At 38.9% G+C, this 24,475-nt stretch overlaps 1 protein-coding gene across 2 annotated transcripts; it reads left to right on the forward strand.

Annotated features, from left to right (window-relative positions):
• The first annotated feature begins 7,336 nt into the window (after nt 1-7,336).
• On the forward strand, nt 7,337-21,143 carry paip2b (poly(A) binding protein interacting protein 2B). 2 transcript variants are annotated; one of them, XM_059354986.1, is made up of 4 exons: nt 7,337-7,601; nt 16,386-16,552; nt 19,098-19,280; nt 19,391-21,143. In XM_059354986.1, exons 2-4 carry the CDS (start codon nt 16,397-16,399, stop codon nt 19,445-19,447), a joined length of 396 nt encoding a protein of 131 aa, XP_059210969.1. In that variant the 5' UTR covers nt 7,337-7,601; nt 16,386-16,396; the 3' UTR covers nt 19,448-21,143. The 2 variants fall into 2 exon arrangements, with proteins under 2 accessions (XP_059210969.1, XP_059210968.1); XM_059354985.1 differs by lacking the exon at nt 7,337-7,601 and adding an exon at nt 11,745-11,912.
• The last annotated feature ends 3,332 nt before the right edge of the window (nt 21,144-24,475 follow it).

Consider the following 24,475-nt stretch of genomic DNA (forward strand, 5'->3'; position numbering starts at 1 on the left):
ACTCAAACAAATGATGAACTTCATTTCAACTGCTTTTACTAAAAAAAAACCTCAATGTTTCAGTCCGCTTTAAAGGGACAGTTAAACTCTTTTGCAATTACATTTATTTGCTTTCTTGCTGAGATTTAGACAACAAGAATTATACCATAGTCAATGAATGTGAAAGTCAGACTTAGATAAAAGCATTTGCTGCATCAGTGGTGGAAAGTAACTAATTACATTTTCCCTTTGATTTGATGTACATGTACTTGAATATTTCTTTATTTTGCTATGTTATACTTTACTATACTACATGTCAGAAACAATATTTTACTGCTTTATATTGCACTACATGTATAGCACAGCAATTCCTTTGCAGATTCAGATAAACAATACACAATAATCAATCAATAAATAATAATATTATTACATCAATAAAGATTTTGGTCCTGAGGGGGAAATTCACAAGTTACTCAGCTGTATGTAAAAAATATAAATACATTAAAGATATAAATTCTCCATTTAACAGCTGCAACATTAAAGCAATAATAGCATATGTATTTTATTATGAACTAGTCCATCTGCATAATGAGAGTGTTTACTTTTGGTACTTTAATGCTCATACTTTCTACCTTTTATGAAGGAACATTTTTGATGCAGAGCTTTTACTTGTTAGAGAGTATTTACAGAGAGTACTCCTTCCACCACTTTACCCAGTATCTATAAGTGTTTGTTAAAGCTCTCTCTCTCTCTCTGTGTCTGTGTGTCTGTGTGTGTGTGTGTGTGTAGATTTGTATGCGTGAATCTTGAGGTCCACATTGATGCTGCAGGGACCTGATTTCTCCCCACTGGAGCTGTGATTGAAAGCGTGCATTAACCCCCAGTGCCTGCAAACACACACACACACACTGAGACTAGTTGGCCCCCCTCCCAATGGGCAGAGGAAGTCAGACCTCTTGAGTATTTGAAAGAAAAGGCCTCTGGTATATTCACACACACATTCACATACACTCAGTCTCTTGTCCTGTCAGATTTCCAAATCGAATTAGGGTGTGTGTGTGTGTGTGTGTGTCTGGAAATCATTACCTGGCATGTCTCCCCTTGCTGCCCAAAAACCCAACCAAGAGGCCCCATATGGATTCTGCCATTGCCTCGCTCTTTCTCCTACTCCTTTTTGCTTTATTGCCTCTTTTATTGTTCTACATCTGTCCCTTTTATGGACCATTCTTCTCTCTGTTCTCTTGCATCTTTCTTTGTTTAATCCATTTTATTAGATCCCTTGCTGGCATTCATTTGCTTCGGTTCATTTTCTGATTATGAAGTTGGGTGGCACCGCTTCAACTTCAACCGCTTGTTTTCAAATCTGGGCTTTTCATATTTTTGGTATTTTGTTCAACCTTTATCTGCATGAGACCTGCTTTAACCCACACGGGGTCCTGCAGTCAAGCTCCTCCATCACCCCAGAGACTCAAAATTATAAAACGGATCCTGAGTCGTGGTCTAGGTGCAGCTTCACCCTTCTCCTCGGAGGTCCAGACGCAGGAAGCCCAACACAGGAAGTGATGGAGTCAGGTGACAGGAAGGAACCCCAGTGCGGCATTCCTCTCATGAATTCCACATTATCTCTGGGACCCTGGAAGTCCTCGAGCGATGGAAACACACCCAAAACATACACATGGAAGCGTGCATGCAAACACACACTATAAGACACTGTTCTTCCTCCAGCTGCTCTAAATAGAGCCCTATCTGAACCGCTGCCCAAATGAGAAGCTGTTACTTCCCCTCTAGATAGCGTTCATAGAAATAACCAGTGGTGGACTCAAGCTGTCTGAGGGGCAGGGGCAAAAAATGGAAAGGGCACCAGCTTCATGCTATGGTGCACAAGCACACAGCAGGTTTTCTAGCGTGTAACAGCCTATGTGGAACTACACTTCCACGTCTTCTTCACTCCAAGGGCATCATAGAGGACACTTTAGCAGAGACGGGTTTGTGTCCCATGTGAAAACAAAAGTAAACAATGTCACTGAAACACCACTGAACTTCCGTGCCTCACGTTTTGTGCCTCACACTTTTATGTAACCATGTGACTTCCCCTATCACATTCTCGTAATTGCATCACTTCCGGCATATACATACATTTATTTACTGTTTAAACTGTCTTTTATAATGCCTTACTGTGAATTTTTTTTGCCCTAAACCTAGGTCAGTGGTTTTATAGCCTAAATTCAACAAAACTGCAGCCTTTTTCTTACAACTGCAAACCGTTGTTGTATATATAATGAGGTGTATACTATTTTTTAGAACGCTCCACTCCGCTCTGTACCGCAAACCACAAAAAGATCATATGGGTCGTTATGGGTGGTATTGACACACAACCTATTCTGTCTTTAGGTTGGAGATCTTGGTGCTTTATCATGTTTTAAAAACTTGTAAATTAACTTCTGTACATAACTTAATTCTGCATCACTTACATAAGTACATCTAGTTATGTATTCAAGTTTAGCAGTGATTAATGCTCTCAGCAGAATCACATGCCTTTTTTGGGAAAATGCTGTTCTTCCCTTGTCTTTCATCAAAATGAATAATTGTCCCACTCATTGTGTGCTTATATTGTGGGTAATAAGTGGATGTAATTATACAACCTTTTGTGAAACAAATCGCCTTGCACAAGTTCTACTGCATGACTCTTTGCACCATTTTTCGGAGCAAAACACACAAGGGGCCCAGAGTCTGAACATGAGTGTATAAAACACCGGGGAACCATTAGAGGGGGAGCAGAAATATTGGCATCCTTGTTTTCTTTTAGGTTTCTGGAACAAATGTGTAACAGGAGTGTATTTGTCCTTGTTAAAGTGGAACTTAATGTCTGCCTGTTGCTCACTGGAGTGTTAACAGCACCTCAGTGCTGAGTGTTAACAGGAGCTTGGACTATAAGCACTTGGACGTGCAGGAATATCAAGTTTGTGCAGAAAATAATAAGGGCAATATTGTACCTTGGCCACTTCCTGCTCGTCTGCATGCGAGGGTGTGTTGTATGTGTGTGTATGTGCATGTATCCGTGTAAGTGGCATTGGACAAACTCACCGGTGAAGCCAGGGGTGGGAACCCAGGGCCACAGGAAAGGCTGGGGTAGGAGATACACACCACACACATATCACATACACACATATTAAACATGAATGGCCTCTGACATCAAGTCTGGGCTATTGTGCAATAAAAAGAGAGGGAGAGCAATGCGGAGAGAGAGAGGTACAGGAAGGGAATTTATGATTTATGATTCAATAGCAAATAGAGAGGGTGAAATTTATAGCAGGGGAGAGAGAAGAGGGAGGGGACGCCATGTAACAGAGAAGGAAAGAGTAGAGTACCTTTTGTCTGTAACTAAATAGTGAGAACAGTTGTGCATGCATTGTATTGCTGTGTCACTTCCCATGGCAGTATATGTGGGTTTTAAATCTTAAATCTGAATCGTTTTATATCAAACCGCGTTTCACAGTTTAAGTCCAGGGCCGTCGAGTCATTTCCAACAAGTTTGTGTGTTTGTCATCACAAGGAGTAAGACCATTCCTGCAGCCCTTTATGAGTTTGCCAGTGAGAGATATCACAGGTCAGTGCCGATAAATCAACTGCACACACTTTGAGGTGACACTCTGACGAACATCTGGCGCTCTTGATTTAATGTCCCCTTCTTAATCGCCTTCTCAACACGCACGGCCATGCATCTTGAATCCAGCTGAGGGAATGCAGAAATAATACAGCAAGCTGAAAATCTGTAACAGTGACGTGGAGCTAAATTAACTACATAAAGAACAAGCAGTGATGTAGTGTGAGGTTCACAGAAGGATATGATGATGATTACACTGTACTGTAGTTGGAACTCCCACAGAAGCTGTTTCTGTCAGGTGTTTATGTGTCTGCATGCATGTGGACAGATTTTTTCACCATGATAGCATCACCCTTACAAGATGCAGTCATGAACTTTACAGTAATAGAGTTGATCATAATGCAGGTGGGTGAGGTCTGAGACAGGGAGGTGTGTGTGTGTGTGTGTGTGTGTGTGTGTGTGTTTTCATTTATCTCTTGCCAATAATGACACATTTCACATTCATGACTTACCATGTGTAACTTATTCAAGTCTTGGAGGACACTGGCGTCCTCAGCTGACTTTCCGCCTTTCAGAGGCCTCAGCCAGTTTCGTCTTAAAGCTACAGTTACTGGTATCATATGAAACTAGACTATCTGAGGAATCTGTTGGTACCAGCCACATCATGATATCTTGTCATGACGAGGGCTAAATAATGCCCAAAAGGAAAAAATTGGCATGCCTTTTTTCTTATGGGTTCCTATAAATAATTCAATATTTTTACATGTTGTTTCTACTGTTTATAGTTTCATATATTTTCAAATAATTTATGTATGTTTTCTACTCGCTCTACTCTACTCTGAAGTACTTGCCTTAATCTATATCTATATTCTAGTACTTTGTTTGTTTCTTCTTATGCACCAATACACTACAGCAAATTCGTTGTATGTGAAAACCTACTTGGCAAGTTAATCCACCATACACACCGATTTGACGTTGTGGCTTGTGTGATCCAATCACAAAATGCTCTCTCTGATCTTTGCGAGCTATAAGGGCTGAAAACAGCTCTAAAAAAGCAGTGGTGGAAAGAGTATTTAGGTTGCTTAAATACAACACTGTGAAATGACTCCACTGCAAGTAAAAGTCCTGCATTCACAAGTTACTTCAGTAAAAGTACAAAAGTATCAGCATCAAAATGTACTTAAAGTATCAAAAGTAAAAGTAACACTTAAGTAAGTAGTATTTAAAACTGGCAGCTAAATGTGTGGAGTAAAAATAATAAATATGAATAAAATAATAAAATGGAACATGTTGCTGTAGCTCCTTTAATATTTTGTGACAAAGCATTCTTTCTCTTATATTGAATTGGTCACACTACAGTGGAGTTCTTTAATTAGTCTCCTTGGTTCCAGCTTCAAAGCTTTGCTCCACATTGTCAACATAATTTCTACTTCTGTCCAACAACCACACAGTGTGTCACAGTCGCCCTCTGCTGTGATTTTGGGGGTAATGCACCCGCTGATTTGCTGCTGACCCGGGACATCTCCTCTCTTTCAGCTTCAACAGGACAGCCAGGTTAATCCAGATGAAAGATGTAATAACTTTTTAATTCCACCTCGTTATGAGGCTTATTAAGGATTTTGAAAAAGTGAGCCATTTATTATTTTTGACAGGTGTGGCAGTTACAGCATAGAAAAGTAGAGTTTAGGTCTGAGAAATCTGTGAGAATAAATAAATGGCCATTTTTACAACTCAACTGGAGGACGGTTTTCAACATAGGATGTGATAATTCACTTTTCCACAAAGATTATATATGAAATATAGTGAGTCTGGAACAGTAAATATATCTCTGCGTACACCAACATACATGTTATTTGTTAGTTGGTATTAACAGTTTCTCAGATTTAGAACAGCTGTCATTATTAAAAACACTGTCAGCCCTTCAAACCTGCGTAATGGAAACAGGTGAAGCTCAGATTTTTGCTTTGACCAAAAATATTCACTGAAGGTATAAAAGGTTCTGATGCAAAGGAGGTGGCAGCTCTTGAATGAACAGAATGCATTCAACTCTCACACTTTTTGGTAAATCTTACATTTTTCTCTACCTGGGTCAATTATTCTGTTAACATGTGGAAAAAATAGAAAAAAATGTCTCCCATCATGTTGTTTATTTTGTGTGTGTTTGTCTTTATGTTTAGATTATAGCTACAACCAACATGCGGCCTGTTTTTAAAAAAATGTCTTTAAATATTACAACAAAATCATCAGGGGAGCTGACGTATACATCAATATTAAATAAATCTATAAACAAGTTATATTGCTCTGTGAGAGTCGACATAAGGGATGTTGAACCTTTGAATTCATTAAATTTCATTAAAGTCATTAAATTTGGAACATTTTCTGCATTAAAAAAAATTAACATAACCTTTCTTATTAAGAATCAGTGCATTCAGTTAAATTATTTTTGTCTCTATGTTTGAGTCCCAGAGCTGAACTTCAACTAATCATCTGCTTAAAACATATTCTTTTGACCCCGCAATAAAAAAAAATCCCTGTTAACATCTATGATTTTAATCCAAAGATGCATGTTTGTCATTGCTAAATTTGTATGACAATGTTGTCAGTTAGTTGTCTACATTGATGTTTCATTTACATGATTTAACTATTAAACAAACACAATAATATATCAATATAAGAAAAATACATTCCAGCACACACCATCAATGTCTTTGTTTTAATGTATTAGTTCATCCTATTGCATTGTCACTTTGTGAGGTTTTCTTTTCACAAGATCAGCCCCAAGTGTGTGCTTTTCAATCTTCTTTTCTCCTGATAGTGAATGATCAGTGGTGGAGTGTAACTAATTTACTCAAGTACTGTACTTAGTACTTACTGTACTTGAGTATTTCCATTTTATGAAACTTTATACTTCTATTCCACTACATTTTACAGGCAAATGTTTACTTCTTGCTCTACCTAAATGAACTCTACCTTGACCATATTTAAATTATTCTTATATAAATATATCAAATTATATTTAGAATATATAAAACATCTGAGTGAGCCCATCAAAATGTTCTTAAAGCATCAAAGTAAAAGTACTCATAGTTTTACTGTGATACTTTAAAGACAATTTGATGCTGATACTTTTGCACTTTTACCGAAGTAAGTTTTGAATGCAGGACTTTACTTGTAGTGGAGTAATTTCACAGTGTGGTATAAGTACTTTTACTTAAGTAAGGGATCTGAATACCTTTTCCACCACTGTCAATGATCAGCGATCAAATAAACACAATTCTGTGTTTGTGTGGACTCTTCAGTGAGAGTATTTTAATAAATCTTCATTACTATAAAAACAAATATTTATTCAATTAAATCCAATAAATCTTGCTGAAAAACAGATGTGACTGCAATGCTACAGTTACAGATGAGGCACAAACTAGGGATTTGGAAAGCATGTGCACTCTCACTCTGCTCACACAAACATATTAAATTCTTTCATCTGCTCTACTTTTACTCCCGCTTTTTCGCCCTAAAAGCCCCAACAAACATAAAACTAGAGCCTCAGCTGTTAAATAAAGGCTAGACTGAGTTAATACAGACACGCTGTCAAATATTAACTGGTCATATTGACTACAAAAAGGGGCATCGAAAAAAAAGGGTGATATTTTGTTTACTTACATGAATTGAGGGGTGGGGGAGGGGCGTGTGGTCATCTGGACCAATAGCATCGCTAGAATCCGTTGACTGACGCACATTCCAACCAATGACTGAAGTGTACAGCTGGACAAACGCGACCCACGACACAACGATTTTCCCCCTCGACGTTTCGGTTGAAAAAACAGTGGATTTGCCCGTTTTTTAGCCAATAACGCGAGCAAACTGACAAAGGAGACACGTGTTTATTAATCGTATTGGAGATTATCAGAAGAATTTCTTCGCGGTGTGGTTTTCCTGTCACGTCCGGGACCGGAAAAGAGCCGTTTTCCCCCGACAGCTGGTTTGCGGATTCCCCCCTATTTGCACTTGAAGTTGTGTGGTGAGTCTGTTGTTATTGGTGGAGTAAAGGGGGAAGATAGCTGTTTGCTACAAGAAAAGAAAGAAAGAGTAGCAAGAAAGCAACAAGAAACGGCTAACAATGTTGATTAAAAAACAGTTAACTTGGTAATACTACATCTTTACTATATAAACACATATCTCTTTAACAACTTGCATCAATTTGCTAACACCAGGCTACTTATAGCACTGCAACAATTATGCCCTTCAATTTCAGTCTGAAAAGGGAAAACTTTTATGAAATGGTGGCAAACCAACTCAAAAGTCTTTTCTTGCATTAGAAATGGTTGCATTCAAGCGGACTATAACATTAGAGCACTGTCATGTTCGTGAATATATGCAGTTTTTACATGTTGAATTTATATTTTACTTAGATTGGTGACATGGGATATCGTCACCCTGTTAAAATAATCGCCTCACTCATTTTTTTCAAGCTTTGCAGGAAACACAAAAAACTTCACCAAAAGTGTAACATATGACATTTCTTGATCATTTCACTCAAAAATGATGTAACAAAGGATGGCTATTGGCATAGTAATAACACTGTGTGTAAAGTATGTAACTTAAGAGAAATAAATGACTTAGGCAATTTTTTGATCATGCCTTTGTGACTTAAGCAAGATATGGTAACACTTTATTTTGAAGGTGTCAACATAAGAGTCACACAAGCCTGTCAGAAACATGACATGACAAGTATCATGAGCATTAATGTTACTTCAAAGTGTCATTAATGTTCATGACACATCCCATGTCATGTTTATGACACGCTCATGTCACTCTTATGTAGACACCTTCAAAATAAAGTGTTACCAATATTAGTGTCAACAATAAAACACTGATGAACTAAACTGATAACTAAACAATCTCCCTCAAGCTCTTCTTTGCTGGGTTATTATCTGATGCCTATGAATGTGGCAAATTATCAAAGAAGTGATGATGTTAAAGTGGTAAAATCACATGATCTGATCAACTGAGGATGTAGGTGATTTTACCATAGGTGGCTGGCGTCATGAGGAGATGATTTAGACAAAAAAACAACAACCAATTTTGACAAAAAATGACTTGGGCGATTATTTTAACAGTGAGACGATATGTTACTATATTGTATGGTTGGAGTAAAATACTTTATTAGTATTTTGTTCATCGTGATAATCCTTTAGTCATTCACAAAAAAGCTAGTTAAAGTGTTGACCATGTATTATTATTCGACAAAGTTGCTGTTATTTCCGAAGCCACGCAGGCATTTATGTTTGAAGAGTGTAGAAAGTGTAGTGGTGGTGTGGCGGAGCCTGAGGGATGTTTGTTCACACGTGTTGCATTCAGGTACACATTTGTAAGCTCCGATTTCTGCCTTTTGGCGTTACTGTGACGTGTAGTGTGGAAACGATTACATTACTCGATTGGTTTCCCAACCTTTGTGACGCATAACCTTTGGCCTTGCGTTTGCACATGCTGTTTGAGTTGCAAACAGTTCAAGAAAATAAGTGATGGTTCCTTGCGGGATGTTGCAACTAAGATGTTTTTTTGAAGAGATTATGCAATCCAATGTTTTATGGTAAAGAAGGGTGAGTCGAAAAGAAGAAGAAATGAGCCCAGCATTGTTTTGAAGACTCTCATATAGCGAACATGACACACCTCCTTGTGGGATCCTTACCTCCTGATTAGGAACCAATGGTTTGGTTGATTTAAAGATAATTGACTCATCAGTCAAGTAAAAATGCCAAACTCTAAAAGGCTGTTGTTGTGAATGTGAGAATATGCTGCTTTTCGCTCTTATGTATGATTAAAAAAAATAATTAATTTGGGTTTGGGTCTGTTTTCGGACAAAATGAGAAACTTGAAGATGTTACTTTGATTGCATATGTTCAGCATTTTATTCAATTAACTGATAATGAAATAATTGTGGTTGTAGCCATGCTAATGTGTTTGTTTATTAACAGTAGAAAACAGTGTTTGTACCAAAGAGGTAGTACCTTAAAGTAAAGATAGTTACATTCATATTTAATGACTGAGTGAGCAGTTGTCCCTATATGAATAAACTCATGGCCTTAAGATATTCCCAGCCATCATTTTTTTCAGTGTAAAACTCTAAATTATAGGTGTGGGGGTTGAACTTTATGCACTTTGTGGACTTAAAATAAGATAATTACTCTTCTTCGCTAGGCAACCACAAAGAAAGCTGCTGTCAGTCACTCAATTCGCGTAACAACATTAACAACAGGGACTTCAAACCAAAGAAGACAGAAACATAATGTCCGTCGAGTCTGTTAATTTATTGTGATATTTGTTGTTGATTAAGTAGAATTGTGGGAAGAAAACAAACCTTGATCTACATTTGATGTATTTTTTTAGTAGAAACAAATCCTGGCTGGAGGGTTAGTGATTTACAGTGTTTTGATGTTTGGAGTTCATCAGAGCCGGATCTTGTTAAATCTTAAGATCCATTACCAAATCACGCACTATCAACCTCTGGGGAGAATAGGAATGGAAAAACTGTGGCAGGATATAACCAGATGTTGTGGTGTAGCTGCTTGCGTATCCGGGCACATCTGTTTCTGTGCATCACTGTAAATATTGTTCTGCACTTGGATCCATTTGTTTTTAATTTGCTCTTTACGTGGACTGTCTACCTGGACCCTATCTAATTATGGAATGGTCTAAATATTGCCACTTGCCCACATTTGTCAATTTTCAGATGAGACATATGAGCTAGGGCTGTTCAATATGGTGGCTAAGGTTTGCAATGTGACACATAAAATATGAAAACTGATTTTCAAATCACTGTTGCAGACAGCATAGGACAACTGTATTGATAAAATAAAAGCTTCAATGACTAATTTTGTTAGTTTATAATTACATTTTTCTCAAAGCTAGAGCTGAGACTCTGTTAGGACTGTTGGTATAAGAGTATTATAGTATTCTCATGCATAGAAGAAATAAAGTACCATTTCTCCCCAGCTCCAATCAATGCATTAAAATCTAGTAATACATATTTAAAACTTCCCATCCCTGAAATAAGAATAAAAATTTTAAAACATTTCAGATACGTAGCAGGGTTGATACATTCAAGTGCTGTTGACAGGTGTAGAATAAAACAAGACATGTACAGATATTACCTCAGGTTTTTGGGGGAAATTGTGATCTGTTAATGTTAATTTAATTATTATTATTTTTTTATCCCTCTGAAATCTTGGGCTGTTATGTATTTAAAAATTCTGTTAAAAAATCTTCACCATGCCATGTTGGTATCAGTTTTTTCAGCGTTACCTCACCTATATGTCCTGATAAATTTAACTTTGACTTACTTGATAAAAATGTTGAACCCAAAACAAACAAAGAAAAAACATAAAATCTGATCTTGAAAATTATATTTCAATACACAGAATTTTAAATGTTGCAAAATAGAATACAGGTTGCAAATATTACATATAACAGGTAAAATGAGGATAATCTCTAGTTCTATATTTTTATACTTAATATATTTGACATTATCTCCGGTTTTACTTGGCCGAATAAAATCGTTAAAAAATCTGGCATGTTGTTTCAAGCCAGAATTTTAGAGAGAAGCTGATGGCAAAGCTTGACGTTGCTTCATTTTTATGTCTTCACATCGTGAAGAAGTAATGTGCCAGTGCTTTCATGGACTCTAGAGCAGGTATGGGCAACTGGAGGCCCGGGGGCCACACCCGGCCCGCACCCTCACTTGAAGTGGCCCTCAGTACAACTACATGCATTTGAACATGAAATCTTAAAAGTGCAGTGTAAAAATGCACAAAAGTACTTCTTGCAATTAATGTTGGTCTGCTGTTCTAGCACTGAAAAAAAAAAGAAATCACAGTAAGTCGTTATTTTTTATTTGCTTTAAACCTTTTGTATTCCTATTTATACTGTTATACATGCATTTGAGCATGAACTATGTTAAATTACTGCACTGTTAACGTATTTAAAATGGCAGTTTCATCATATCTGGTTAAGTGCACAATCCTATATGTGGTGGTGTCGATGAAAAATTGTGGCCCCCTGCTTTAGAGGGTTAATATACATTTTTCCCCATTACAAGTGCAGTGTTTGTAATTCCCGCATTCCTGAACAAACCTGAACGCAGCACTAGACCACGTGACTGACCCAGCTTTCTAACGTTAGCAAGGTGGCTAACAGGATTTAGCTAACTTGAGCTACGTTGCATCGCAGCACAGAGTAATCCCCACTGGAGAAACGACGGACACGCACTCTTCACGGTGTAGTTAAAGAACTTTGTGTAACGTTACACGTCGAACCGAGAGCACAATGCCAGGTAACTTCAACTTTGAACACCTTGAAGGGCGTTTATTGTCGGTGTAAAGCTGTCGTAATCCCGCAGCGGAGCTTGTTGTGTTGACCTGCTCCAGTGATGCTGCCATGCTGTAGCAGCGTGCTAGCTCGGAGCTGAGCAGCCCACTTTGTTTGGCCTCAAGCATCCGAACAGGACTGGAATTTGACCTCGGTGAACGCCTCATGTGTTGAAATACATGTTATTGTTTAAATTATCCGTCACGTTGTTTGCTTGTGAGCTGTTTTCACGCGAAGTCACTTTATTGAAAAAAAGCCAGCCCGCTAGCCTTTGTTGTTACTGGGATAGCTTTCACCTTAGGCCCGCCCATTGACAGCACAGCTATGTGTCTATCTTTATTTGCAGCTAACATGAACTAGCCACTTAGCATTACCTCGGCTAAAACCGTACAATCCTTTTACCAACTTCCCAGGTAGGCCCGGACACCTGGTGTAGCCTGTTAGCCTCCAGAAGGCGTTAGCATGCTATAAGCTACGACGACACAGCTCCCATTACACACAGTGCACTCACTGTTACATTACATAATCTGTCATGAAGCGGTTTATTCTGGGCATTTTCAAAGCTGCTATTATGAACAGTAAACAAAGTTGCATAAACATGGCTCTGCTTTTACTGTGTTTGTTTTTGATTGGATCTCAGTTTGAGAATTCTAAGTTTTTTTTTCTCCACATGTAAGTACACCAAGTGTCTTTGGTTCCTCTAACAAACCGTTGATATGAAAACCGATAAATTTGATTTTAAAACAGTTGTTATTTATGGTATTTGCACCGAAGCTTATCCCGTTATCTTCTTCTTATCCCACTAATTAGAGCTGTTTACGGAGCATTTTTCAATTAAACTTTTATTCACACGCAGGGTCCAGATTAAGGCAAAAAACACATTACCATGCAAAACATTGGTTTAATGTAAGCCACAATATGTTAAAAAAACAAAACTATATTTAGAGTTTTCCCAGCAGGAATTGGTAACGTGTTTGGTAACGATATTGCCTCTAAATAGCGTCATTTGTTCACTTTACTGCAGACAGAGATATTATCAGTTAGTTTAGACTGGGCACTTTAGAAATCAATTGGACGAATAAGTTCAGTTGGAGAAATTTCTGTTTTTTTTTTATTAACTTGTGCTTTTATAGTCAATATTTTTTAAATGATCAATTCATGAATGCCACATCCATTTTCTTGAAATTCAGTCTGTAAAACGCCAATCTTTATGAAAAGTGTCCATCACAGCCTGGAGCTCATGGTGGCATTGTCAAATTGTTTATCTACCCTTCCGACAGCCCAACCCCCAAAAATTCTGTTTACAATGATATGCATGGTGAGATATGGCAAATCCTCTTTTTTTTTTTTAACGTGGAGCTATGAAACAACAATTATTTGATTAAACTGGCAGATAATTGCAAACTAAATGCTAATTATTGTGTCCCAGAGCTGAATGAGTTGCAAAAAACTGTTTTACACTGACAAAAATGGAATTTGCATTCATACCTAGGCTGCTGGAACCAGTGAATGTTTATTAAGTTGCTTGATAAATTATTGGATTGGTTTTAAAAATAGCTTCCAAGTAACATGTTTCAATACAATTTTCAAATGGAAATTCCCATCTCCATTGTAATAATCTAGGGAGGAGAGACATTGGCCTTGCAAAATAAGATGGGGATGATATAGAATTTGTGTTAAGGATTTGCAGTGAAGAAATAAATAATCAAGGTGCCATACATTAAGAGGGAGGCTTCATTTGAGCTTAGAAGTGCAACACGCAGTCAGTCAACCAGTCAGAACATGTTTACATCATCTAAAACTGGAGTGCCATATGAGGTCATCTAATTCAGAGCTACACCTCAATCATATTGCATTTTTTGTTGATTTTCTCTAAATATTTATTTTCTGTGTTGTCCTACTGCACATCAGCATTTTACCTTTCCGCTATTTATCCTACACGCTCATCAAATCTGCTCCAATCGCATTCAGCTGCAGGGCATGGAGGATGCTAGGCTCTGCTAACTAAATATTACATGGTGACCAACACATGGTTATGCAACGCGAACATGTTAAGTGCTACATGCAGGACATAATGGCACAGTGCTCGCTGTCTGCACTTTTCCTTGTTCATGCTGATTTTATCTGCCATGCGCTCTCGTGTTGCCTGAGCCCAGGCATGTTTACAGTGACTCAGTTGTTAGATTGATTTATAGGCTTGGGGATTCACATGATTGTTATTAGCTTGAGGGATTTCATGCTTTTTGGAAGAAATCCTACAATAATATCTCAAGTTTATACTGAACTTTTTTTTTAAAGTTAAATAGTCATGATTTAATCTATAAAATGTCAGAATAGTAACAATTGCCTGTCACAAGCCAGACGTGATGTCTTGATGCTTGTATTTAGTCCCAAATCCAATAATATTCAACTGAAAATGATACATTACCGAGAAAAGCAGCAAATCCCCCACATGTGAGAAGCTGGAACCAGAAATCTGTAATTGATAAATTAATATCAATAATTTTGATATAGATATAAATGAGAAACTTGATTGTTGTTTTTTTCTTACACTCTAGCCTGATATATTGAATTAAATGCAGCACATCTTTAATGTGCATTTGTTTAAACTGTCAGACTTTGGCAATTGATGCTAAAAGGCTTTGTTGTTCCATAACAGTTTATAGACTGCAGTTAAAGTGAATGTGAACACATTGGCACACTCGCACATGCGGGCTTCAAACACTTTGAACATGCCGGCGCCGCGCTCAACTAGTGCAGAATTAAATTTAGGCTTTACAAAATGTTCTTTGTTACCCTCTCAGGCCCTCCTTCCCTGACTATTATTTGCCTTCATAGCTAACATCTTGTGTAAATCTCTGCACTGCATAATTAGACTGCTTTATCATTGTCTGAAGAAACAGTGACAGCTTTGAGCCAGGCAGGCACACCTCCACATAGTCTACTAACCTACTTAGATTATACGTGCTTATTTGAACTCCTCTGAAGGACAGTGTGTCCCGTGTTGTCCCTGTGTCCAGTCAGCAGCATGCGTCTCATGTGTTGATGTTGTTACACTGGCCGATAAACAGAAACCTCAGGAGTAGGTGTCACATTATGTCTTGTTTCGAAATCAGGTTCTTATGAGTGAAGCTGCTGGGAGTCGTCCTGGCAAGTCAAACATTGCTATAGTGTGTCTGCATCAGGCTGACCCTGGGGCTGTGTGCATGGCTCCATTGAGATCATCGCTTTACTTTTTTTTTCTCTCTGTCCCTCTCTCCCCGCTGCGAGGCCGCAGTTGAGTCATGAAAAGTCTGTTTGAGCTGGCTGGCAGTCTGAGGATTATGTCATTATGTGTGGTGGGCATTTCTCATCAGAGTTCTGTCTCACAGAAGTAGGGATGCACAAATAATCTTAATCTAATCACCATCTTTTGTGATATTTTTAATAATTCCTGTTGCGTACAATGTCAGTGCCTTTTTAAACCGTGGATAAATCATGTAGCAGAAAGTAAAAGGTGTTTATAACACCCAGTACAAAGGCGGAGAAGAAGGTCAATAGGATGGAAGCTCCTTATCTGAAGATGAAGTTATCTCTCATACATGTAATGTTTGCGTTCTTATAATCTTACAAGGACATTACCATTACATACAACAATGCACTGCTTTAATGTGTTTTCAACTAACGCTTTTTAACTTGTGCCTTCCTCTTTCATGTTTTTACAGTCCTGCTTTTCTTATTTTGTTGTCCTTGACTTGGCTTATAATCTTCCTTGACTTGATTGTTTTGCTCCAGACGTTGAAGCCAAACTGTGTATAGAAATTAGGACATTGTGCCATGTTTTCTCTTTTTGTTAGTGTAATCCAACTGATGTAACACTCAGTGTTTGCGTGCGTGTTTGTGTTTTTCTTGATAATAATGCACTGTGGCCTTTTAACGCTGCACTGAAAATCACCAACCTGAAATACGATTGATTGGAGTCGTAAAATGGCAACAACTCGATTAAGCCCTCAGACTCATTTAGGTGTTTGCAGTAAGAATATTTTTAGATGTCACGGAGGAGTGTTGGCAATGACTATCAGTCCCAGCTGGTGTCCGTTTTCAATGTGTCTGTGAGTTATAGAAAATAGTTTTTTGGCGGTTTTATTGTGTATGAACAGTGAGTTATATTTTATCTACAGCTTAAGAAATGCTCTGAGATGCTGCTTTTTGTTCAGTTTGGATCTGGGCTGAGTGGAGCCTTGATTCAGATGAGATAATGTAGCTGAGAAGTTTTCTGACTTTTAAGAAAGGAAGAAAATGGTGCATGGTGTTTTAATTTGTTTGTCTTTGAAGTTTAATAAAATGTTAAACAAAAAGTGTTTTTTTTTTGTTGTGATTTATCATTAAAGTTCCTGTTCCTGTTTGTATTGACCAGTTTTCTAACAATTGCTCTTTTCATAATTGTCCTCTCTTGCAGAGCCGGCTGAGATGAGCGGTCCAGAGGTGGCCAAGACACCAGGAGGCGGAGCTCCGGGCAAGGAGGGAAAGGAGCCAGTGGCCAATGGGCACGCAGGAGAGGGCAGCGACGCCAACCCGTTCGCTGAGTACATGTGGATGGAGAATGAAGAAGAGTATAACAGACAGGTGTGTGCTCATGCTATGTTTTATAGACCTAAAGCACGCCATGAACAATTTATGGGCAACAGATTTTAGAGATCGAGAACCTTGAGTCTCCTTCTACTCATTACTTTTCTCTATTTGGTCTCTGTCCCTTTTTGTCTTTCAATATCCCCCTCACACACACGTTCTCCCTTTTAAACTCAATGTCATCTTGAGAAAATTCAGCTGGCAGAAATAATTAGTTTAATCAAAGTTCTAGTATTGTGGGCTCTGTCTCAATATCACAACTCTAAATGAAAATCTAAATGTCGTGTTCAGACCAACATCTGCCTCTGTTTGCCAGTCAAGAAATGTCAAGGATATCTTTAAGGTCAATTAGAAACTGTAGCTGTGTTTCCATTAAAGTCAAAGTGAATTTGGAAGAAAAATTTGGAATTGTCTCCTTAAAGGAAATGTGAATTAGGGATGTTTCCATCAACGGGTTTAGAGCGAATAAACAAAGCTGCACAGAGGTACTTTGGTCATGGTCAGTGTGATGTATTTCTGCAGGCTAATCAGTCAATAAACAGTAGAAGAAGAGAGTAAACAAAAGAGGTTGTTAACAAGAAGAGAAGTCCTCAGGAATTAGATTAAAATGAGCAACTTATAATTGATTTTTCACATCAGCTCAGAAACAGTTGATCAGTCATTAGGTTTAGGGTTAAATCTCCCATTTAGCTCATTAACTACTTTTTGAAAAAACATAAAACACCTTAAGTCGGCTTAAAAACTTTTATGCTCCTTTTTTTTTCTTCAAATTTTCAAAAATGCATAGAGAAATTTGTTCATGGTCACACAACTTGTGCCCCCATTTGTTCACCAGAAAGGATTGACATGTTTGTTTTTTCAGCCCACTCAGTACATTTCTTGGTCACAGATATTTAGCTCGGTGAACCCCTAATTTTAAAAAGCATGTTTGCTTTTAAAAAAAAACAACCAACCAAAAATACTCTAGTCTTCTCACCTAGGGGTGTGCCATATCGTGTCGTTCACGATTATACCGGTATATTTTTTTATTGGTAAGAAAAAATGCATATCATGATATTGGCAACTTTCCTACTTCTTGACTTAGTGGCATAAGGATTTCCAATTAATTACTTAAACCATGGCGGCCCACTGTAGTCGCGCTAACATCACATTTCAAGCTACTGAAAGTATATGTACACTATTCATAATATAAAGTTATTTTGCGTTGTGTTACCATTGCTCAGCAGAGTGTCTGACACCTGTCAGTCAAAACCCCGACCCACCTCTCCGTCCTCCTCGGAGACATGCGCGCACATTCACACACACACACTGAATATACCGAGCTGCCCTCCCACTGCACCTCAAAACAAGCACCTACCTGTCTGTATCAGTCCGTCCCCACCTGCTCTCTGTGTGCGCTCGAGCCGAACTAAATACTATCAACCCGTCCGGGCCGTCAGAGGTCCAAACACACTGTTGCATTATGCAGTTAGTTAGCCGCGAGCTAACATTAGCTAACAATTAAAGTGTTTTTAATCACAAAAAGCTACTATTACTTCCTGTCACTAAACAAATTCAGCTTTCAAAATAGGAGCACAGAATCCACCATAATGTACAAGAAGACTGTCAAAATAAGATGCCTTAAATAAAACATAGAAGAGCCTTTATTCTCCTTTACAATAATTAATTACAATAGAAATTAATATATGAAAAAAAAAATGATCGTATGTGAATGCCCCTGGACCCCCTAGCCAGCTATTTTTCAACACTGTCTGGCTGCTCCATGTCCTAGTGGAAAGCCCTGTTGACTGTGAAAAATCTTTTGTGAGGTATTTGCTCACATTTAGCTCTCAAAGTGGATGAGATTGATCACATTGTACTTTAAAATGTACAAAATTTTCTCCTGGGGAGCCCACGGACCCTCAGATGGTTATTTTCATTATTTAATGTTTTGTATTTGGCTACTTTTGAGATTTATGATTGATTTTTATTTTGTTGTACAATTTTTATTTATTTATACAGACAAAAAATTAATTTTATATATATTTTTCTGTATTTTTTTAATACCGTCAAGAATATCGTTATCGCATAAATACTCTGAAATATTGTGATAATCTTTTAGGGACATATCACCCACCCCTGTTCTCACCAGTACTTGCAGCCTTCTGACTCTCCTGTACATTCAGCTCTGTCATTATATTTTGCGCCCTCCTTAATCATTTCATCGCCATCCTGGCAGAGGTTGTCAGGTCAGTGGATGACTGATAACCACCCACAGTTTATTTTTCTTGGATTCCTTTTTCACTTGAGCTATATGGTTTGTGATGTATAGGTAGAAATGTGCATGTGATGCAACCCCCCCACATGCTGTGCTCTTTTCAGCTCTGTGGTTTCTCGACCCCTCAAGTCTTTTTCTCTTGCTTGCCTGGATGAGTCATGTATTTTAATGCCACTACATTACTTAGAAGATTTATTTTTCCTTCTTGTCATGCAAATAATCTGTCATACATTCCTACCCTGTCGGTATTGCTGTATTTATGCCACTCTCTCGGTTATCTTCCAGGTGGAAGAGGAGCTGTTGGAGCAGGAGTTCTTGGAGCGCTGCTTCCAGGAAATGCTGGAAGAGGAGGACCAGGATTGGTTCATCCCTTCGCGTGACCTCAACAACCAGGGGGTGGGGCAGCTGCAGCAGCAGCTCAACGGCCTGTCTGTCAGCGATCACCACAACAACCTGGAGGAAGTGGCGGTGAGTCAGAGATGCATCTAATTTAACAGAGGAGCTCACTGAGAGGATGACGTTCAGAGTTTAGGTTAAGAGGAGGATGCTCATACTGTTTGTCTCTTCTTTTTCTGCAGAGGAAGAGCATCTTGAATCCCGAAGCGAAGGAGTTCGTCCCGGGGAAGAAATACTAGGAGTCCCCCTCACCCCCATGGAGCCTCCACGCGCGCACACATACACCAGTTCTCACATATTCTCAGAGACTCTGGCGGCCACGACCGCACACACACTGATACACACACGCACACAAACATGCACACAGCCACACGCACACACACTCCTACACACTTGAAGTCAATGGCGTGCTGGCAGGCCCAGTTGGGGGGTGGGGGGATTTCTTTTTCTTTCTTTCTTTTTGTTTCTTTAATCTTTTTATTTTCCTGTTTGTTTCTTGTAAACTGAGGGACATTGGGAACAGGGGTGGGGGAGGGGTGTAATACCAGCACCGCCCTACTGCAGGCGCTAGCTCATCATTGCATTTCACAAGGCGCCGTTGATGTCTTCAGAGTACGCAGATCTCATTGATGTCCCCTTGGAACTGAGGCAGCTACCAGGGAGTGATGCCTGGACAAAGCGTCAATCAAAATAAACATCTAAAACATTAAAAAAATGACCTCACATACTTAGATTTGTGCGCTGTCAAATTTGAAAAACATCGTCAGAAGGTCGAGGGTCTCCATAACAGCGAGATCGACTAACATTTTAGGGGACTCGATGAGTTTCTGCAGCTGCTCTGTTGCATCATCACGGTCAGTCAGACCCGCTAAACGTTTGCTCCTATGATGTCATAAGCTCCTTGTGACAACACGGCTCTTGTGCATCTAGAAATGCGGGTTCTTATTTGTATCTGCGGCGGCTCCGTTCCAAACCAAATACAGACCCCACCCTCCCTGACATGATCTCAGCAGACATGGACAGGTGTAATCATGGATACAGAAGTTATTTTCCCATTTTATGTGGAAGTCCATGTTTATGTTTTGCCCAGTTCATTAAAACAGAGACGTGAGTTTCTCAATCATGCATCGAGACGCAAGAAAAATATTATAGAGGGAAGATCAGAGAATTTTTCTTTTAATATCCTCAAACAAATTTTTGTTCTGTTCACGGCCTCATCCTTTAGTTCAGTTTGGATTCATGGAGTGTAGTGAACAACCTTGTTACAGGGGAGTATTTGGTCTGGAACACAGCCACTGCCTCTTTCAGCTGGACAGCTTAGTTTGTCCAGCATCAGATCAAGTGTCCATATCCAAATCAGGTTTTCAAATAGCCTCTCCTCCTTTTTTCTTTTTTTTTCTCTTCATGTTTGTGAGGATGAGGCATTTTGTGTCTCTACTGGGTACAGTAACCTGTGGTGTCCATTCAGTCCTGTTAGCAGGAGGAAATGTGAGGGGACAATGTTGTCATGGCCAATCAGAATAAAGCAGTATAGAACACGTGGCAGACAGTTTGGCTTTCTTGCTGTTCTTCTCTTTGTCGGTTGACGTCCTTGAGGAAGTTCTTTTTTAACCGTAAATCTTTGTTGTGGTTTGCCTTTCCCTGAAGCATCGCCTCGTAGTGCAAGTATAATGGCTGTCAAGATGTGAGCCAGTAGAAAAAAGTTGTATATGTGAAGATGCTTTTTAGGAAACGCAGATTCTAATCAACAGGAATTATAAATTATTTGGTCTTTTTTTTTTTTTTTCTAGTTCTCAGCCCTTTTGGTTGAAAATGCAGAGGCAGTATTGAAATCTTGTGACCTGAACGTAATGTTCTTCATGCCACTGTTCATTTGTGGTATTAACAGTGACGATAATGTCTGGTGTATTTGACTGTATAAGTGTTAAGTAGACACTTGTGCACTTGTACTTGTCTTGACAGGTGAAAGCACTTCTTTACATCCATGCAGCTTTTCCAATTTTCAGCCTCACAAGTACTAAAGTGTGTTCTTAAACTGTGCAGAAGACGTCAAATCTCAGTTAAAATGGAACTTCCTCACACAAGTGTTGGATGGCACCCTGGTGAAGCCAATAGGAATGTCCGCCAGGTGGATTGTACAACATGAAATCATTTTTGGTGATTTTGTTTAGACGCGTTTAGAGGACGGAAGCCGTTTAAAAAAAAAAAAAAAAAAAAAAAAGAGGTCCAGAAGACACAGAGTATGAATTTCAATACAAACAAAAATAATGAAAAAAGAAGAATAAAGATGCTAAAGACAAATGCTCTCTGTCAGTCATTCTTTTGTCACATTTGGATCCAAACTGAACCCTGATAAAACCATATGGTTTGGTTGATTATGTCAGTTCAGTATTACGGACAGTGAATGTTCTTATGTCACTTAATGCCACACACACAGGGCCTCTCCAATATGACCAGATTTTTTCTACCCATGCACTGAATGTACTGTCGTATCGAAACAAAACTTTGGTCTTAAGTTAGTCAGATAGTAAGGATAAGATGTTTTTTTTTTCTAAGGCAGAAACAATTGCTAGGGTTCAAAACGGGTCTCAGCCATAGACTGTATGAGAAGGTCTCAACTGCCAAATTATTTTAAAGAGCTCCAGGGATCTTATCACTGCAGGAAAGCACAGGGGAGCTCCTGGTATTGTGCATGCTGAATTACTGGAACAGAGCCATCGTTAATGTGATCAATGTCACCTGTGCTTTCCTGAATACGACCTGTCATAGTGTCTGCTGAGGAAAAGGCCCATTTCACGCAGAGGATACATGGACAAGTGTCAAAAACGTACAATAAGTAGATGTCAAGACATGTTCTTCATGTTCATCTTGTCTTTTTTTGCTAATTTTTACTACAACAGAAGCTGATCAGGTATGTATTTTAGCAGCTATGCAGGTAGTTATTCTGAATAAACTTCATAAGAAAATGTTAGAGCAGGTGTAGGTACTATGTAAATACTGTGAACATATCAAAAATACTCCATAGAGAAATGTACACAGCCTTTATTCAGACACGGTGCCTTGAAATGAGCTGTCAGGTCTACTGTAATGTTGTGATGTCACAAGTGTCATTGCCGTGCCATATCAGTCATTCCCTGGCTGCAGAAGATGCTGCAATGCTGACCAGAATTGTCTTTTTCAGGAGTTGTCCTTCAAGAGTAAGGTGCTAAAACAGCATTTGAGACGGGGTACATTCAGACAGCATGTGAAAATGTTTTTGTTTTTTTTTAACATTAAAGCATATAAACATGTTTTAATAGAAACCCAAAATACAAGTAAGAACAATATGACCTGTTTAAGTATGTTTTCATATGAAAAAATTAGACATTCCTTCCACAGATTTTATTACTTCTACAGTTAATTTATGTTTATGCTGTTAAGATTCTTATGATTATTGTTCCAAATAACTTTTGATATAACTATAGGGGTACATTACTGGCATTCGTCAGGTCATTCTGCCTGCGATCACCCTTCACTTATAAACATGAGGATCTGGAGAATGCCACATGCAGTCATTTGCTAAAAAAAAATCAGCACAGGTCATGATGACCCCTGCAGGCTTTAGGTAGGTAGGGCTGCAAGATGTGTATAAATCACCACTTTCCTCTGCAATAACTGAGATTTTGTTACTCCTCCATCTAGGGCTCCTGCTGGCAGACTGCTGTTTCCAGTCCAACCAAACAAAGTTTTTAAAAAAGCTTTTAAAAGCAGACCGGAGAAATGACGTCTTCCCTATGCAGTGTGATGGTGGCAGTACAGCAGGGTGGTGTCCATAGTTTACATCGCTGTAGAGGAGCAGAGAAAGGCCTGGTTCAGGCTGTCTGACTACACTGACGACGGCCACATGGCACTGTCAGTGTTGTGCTACTTCCCCATTGTGGAAGAGCAGAGCGTGGAACAGGAGGAGCCTCGGACAAAGAGGAAGAGGGAGGAAACCTCCATTGATGAGAGAAGCACCAACCAATCCAAACAAAGATGCCTCAGACTGTGAATACTAGGATGACATCCAGATTCTCATATAAGATTGTGAATGATTTCATACAGCTGAACTGTTTATTTTCTGAAATAATAAATAAAACTAGAACATTTCAGCAGAAATTTTGACTGTGTGCCTGAATTTTAACAATCATTTTCCATAACTTTCTATTAAGATCTAGTTACTTCTGTGTTTCCTATTAAGACACGGTTACCTCTCAGGCTTTTATTCTACTAAACTAGTTTTGGCTTTGCAACGACTCATTACTTCAATCCTTGGTGCTTCAAGTACAACAGATCTTTGCTTCGTAACAAGTACTGTTCTAGAAATGTCTGGCCCCAGTTAGCATTAGTCTCTGAGGTTAGAGTCGCTGTCACATTCAGGCTCACTGAGCCAAATCTGTAACTCAGATTGATTTCAGAGTGGAATGTCGGGGACAAGCACAAATCTCTCTCCAATCTGCCCTTAATGTGATTTATGAAGAGTGAATGTTGTAGTAACATGCACAGGAGTTTCCAGTGAGAACCCAACACAGGTGTAAATGCCTGACACTTGCTGTGAATGCTCAGGAGGAGGCAGCATTGAACAACAGATATTTGTTGCATTTTGTCCTCCTGACTGCCAGCTGTACACATGAGAGAAGATGCAAAACGCCTGCAGCTGAGCATCCCCGCTGAAGAGCCACAGTTATAAATGTTCCATCTATGTGTTTAAGTTTGTGTCCATTAAACATCTGTTTTATGGATTAAATGTGGAACAGGTTTACTATGTAAAATGTGTAGGCTGTTGTTGCTGGTTGTTTCAGGGGCCCTGCTAGGTGATTAGCACGATGCAGATGTGGGGCCTCTGATCTCTCGGCAGACCAAGGAGACTCTAGTCTGATCTAGAGTGGTGTGGCTGAGGGCGCTGAGGTTTTTCTGGACGGCTGAGATGTCAAGGTCAAGGGTTACTAGAATGGCAACTTGTGTGTACCACCCTCATCTGCAATGTCACAGTACTTGAGTTTAATATATTTATATGTATCCAAGTACCTTTGAGAACCTAACTACAAACTAAACTGCAAGTAAAAAATGTTTCTTGCTCTCCCAGCTTGAGACGAAGCGCTACACTGACGGACCACATCTTTCTCATGCTATCAGTTTAGGAACCCTGGGGAATTGTCCACTACCTCTGTGCAAAAAAACAACAACAAATGCATCTCTTGTTACAGTTAAGAAAAGCAGGGATTTAGCCTTTTTTATGTTAATGTTTT

Source organism: Centropristis striata, chromosome 17, assembly GCF_030273125.1.
Source record: "Centropristis striata isolate RG_2023a ecotype Rhode Island chromosome 17, C.striata_1.0, whole genome shotgun sequence".
Classification (NCBI taxonomy): Eukaryota; Metazoa; Chordata; class Actinopteri; order Perciformes; family Serranidae; genus Centropristis; species Centropristis striata.

What these genes read in the sequence shown, in the direction of transcription:
- paip2b (XM_059354985.1), top strand. An exon ending in AAGAAGAGTATAACAGACAG is followed by an intron (nt 16,553 to 19,097) that starts GTGTGTGCTCAT and finishes GTTATCTTCCAG; the next exon opens with GTGGAAGAGGAGCTGTTGGA. An exon ending in ACAACCTGGAGGAAGTGGCG is followed by an intron (nt 19,281 to 19,390) that starts GTGAGTCAGAGA and finishes CTTTTTCTGCAG; the next exon opens with AGGAAGAGCATCTTGAATCC.